Source organism: Triturus cristatus, chromosome 7, assembly GCF_964204655.1.
Source record: "Triturus cristatus chromosome 7, aTriCri1.1, whole genome shotgun sequence".
Taxonomy (NCBI): Eukaryota; Metazoa; Chordata; class Amphibia; order Caudata; family Salamandridae; genus Triturus; species Triturus cristatus.
In genome coordinates, this window is record NC_140590.1 from 1,802,866,216 (window position 1) to 1,802,867,556 (window position 1,341).

At 40.5% G+C, this 1,341-nt stretch overlaps 1 protein-coding gene across 1 annotated transcript; it reads right to left on the reverse strand.

The window, feature by feature from the left end:
* On the reverse strand, positions 1-771 carry LOC146813217 (uncharacterized). Its single transcript, XM_085615314.1, has one exon. The coding sequence runs from the start codon at positions 769-771 to the stop codon at positions 1-3; it is 771 nt and encodes a 256-aa protein (XP_085471440.1).
* Between the last annotated feature and the right edge of the window lie 570 nt (positions 772-1,341).

Consider the following 1,341-nt stretch of genomic DNA (forward strand, 5'->3'; position numbering starts at 1 on the left):
CTACGGAGGGGGATATGATCCTAGTGTGTTGGTCTTGTTGGCACTTGGCAATAATCGGATACCACAAACTCCACCAAGTCTCCCCCTTTTGTGTGTTCTTTCATGAATATTAAGGTGCTCCTTTCGATTGAAGCTTTTCTCACAGCTAGAACACTGGAACGGTCTCTCTCCTGTATGTGTTCGTTTGTGCCATATTAGCACCCCAGTTTGACTGAAGCTTTTCCCACATTCAGTACAATGAAAAGGTTTCTCCCCTGTGTGGGTTCTTTGGTGTGTAATTAGGGAAGACTTAGTTCTAAAGCCTTTTTCACAGTCTAAGCAACTGAATGGTCTCTTTTGGGGTTGGGATCTTCGTTGCCTCATCACACCATGCATCTGATAAATTCTTTTTTCACTTCCGTTCCATGTATTTGGTACACTGTTCTTCAGTGTGTTGGTTTGATACGTGGGATGGTTAGAATATTTTATTGTACTACCATATCCTTTGACTGGGTCTGATAGATTTATGCTGGTTGTTGTCAAGCAGTGGTGTGTTTGCAATGAGCTACTGAAACCTCCTTCAGTTTGAGAAATGTTCTTTCCTGCCATTTCCTGGTTACTTTGGGGACACACCCGACTTTCAATATGCATTGCCTTTTTGAAATACTGGAGCATCTTGGCTTCAGAATTTCCTGCGATTGATCTGAATGGTACTTCGTTATTACACTGTACATAATTCCCATCAATCTGTTTCCTGGTAGTGATTCCACTGCCTGTAAGATTAATCAACATATTTGGTATTATTATTTACATCAAGAATGTGACTCATAAAAAGCACTTGTGAACATGCGTATTCATTGACAGTGTGCAGCAGTGCTTAGAATAGAAGAAACATCTCAGTGGTAAATATTCTTGAGTAAAATAAAATGGCCAAGCAATAATATTATAGACAAAAAACTTTGAGAAGGTCACAAGTGAGAGACATGTTTACGTTAATAGGACTTTAGTTTAAAGGTTAGATAAGGTGTAATGAAAGTGTTATAATTAAAGTAACAACAATGATCATGTAAAGTAGCAGTGTTATAGTAAATTAATGGTTAGCTTTAAACAAAGAGGTAGGATTAGGATGGCAGAAAGGCGGAAAGACAGAGATAGGTTTGGGGGTAGGTTACAGAAAAGGGAGGAGTAAGAATGTGTGTGAGGTTTAGGTTTTCAGTTAAATCATTGAATGAAAAAGGAGAGGCAATAACTACCAATAGGGTCAAGAATGGAGGGGCGTGGCCAAGCCGAGCTGCAAGATGGCCGCCGTGTAACGGGGCTCTGCCGGCCGGACACCTAATCCGTCAGACAATCCGACCTTTG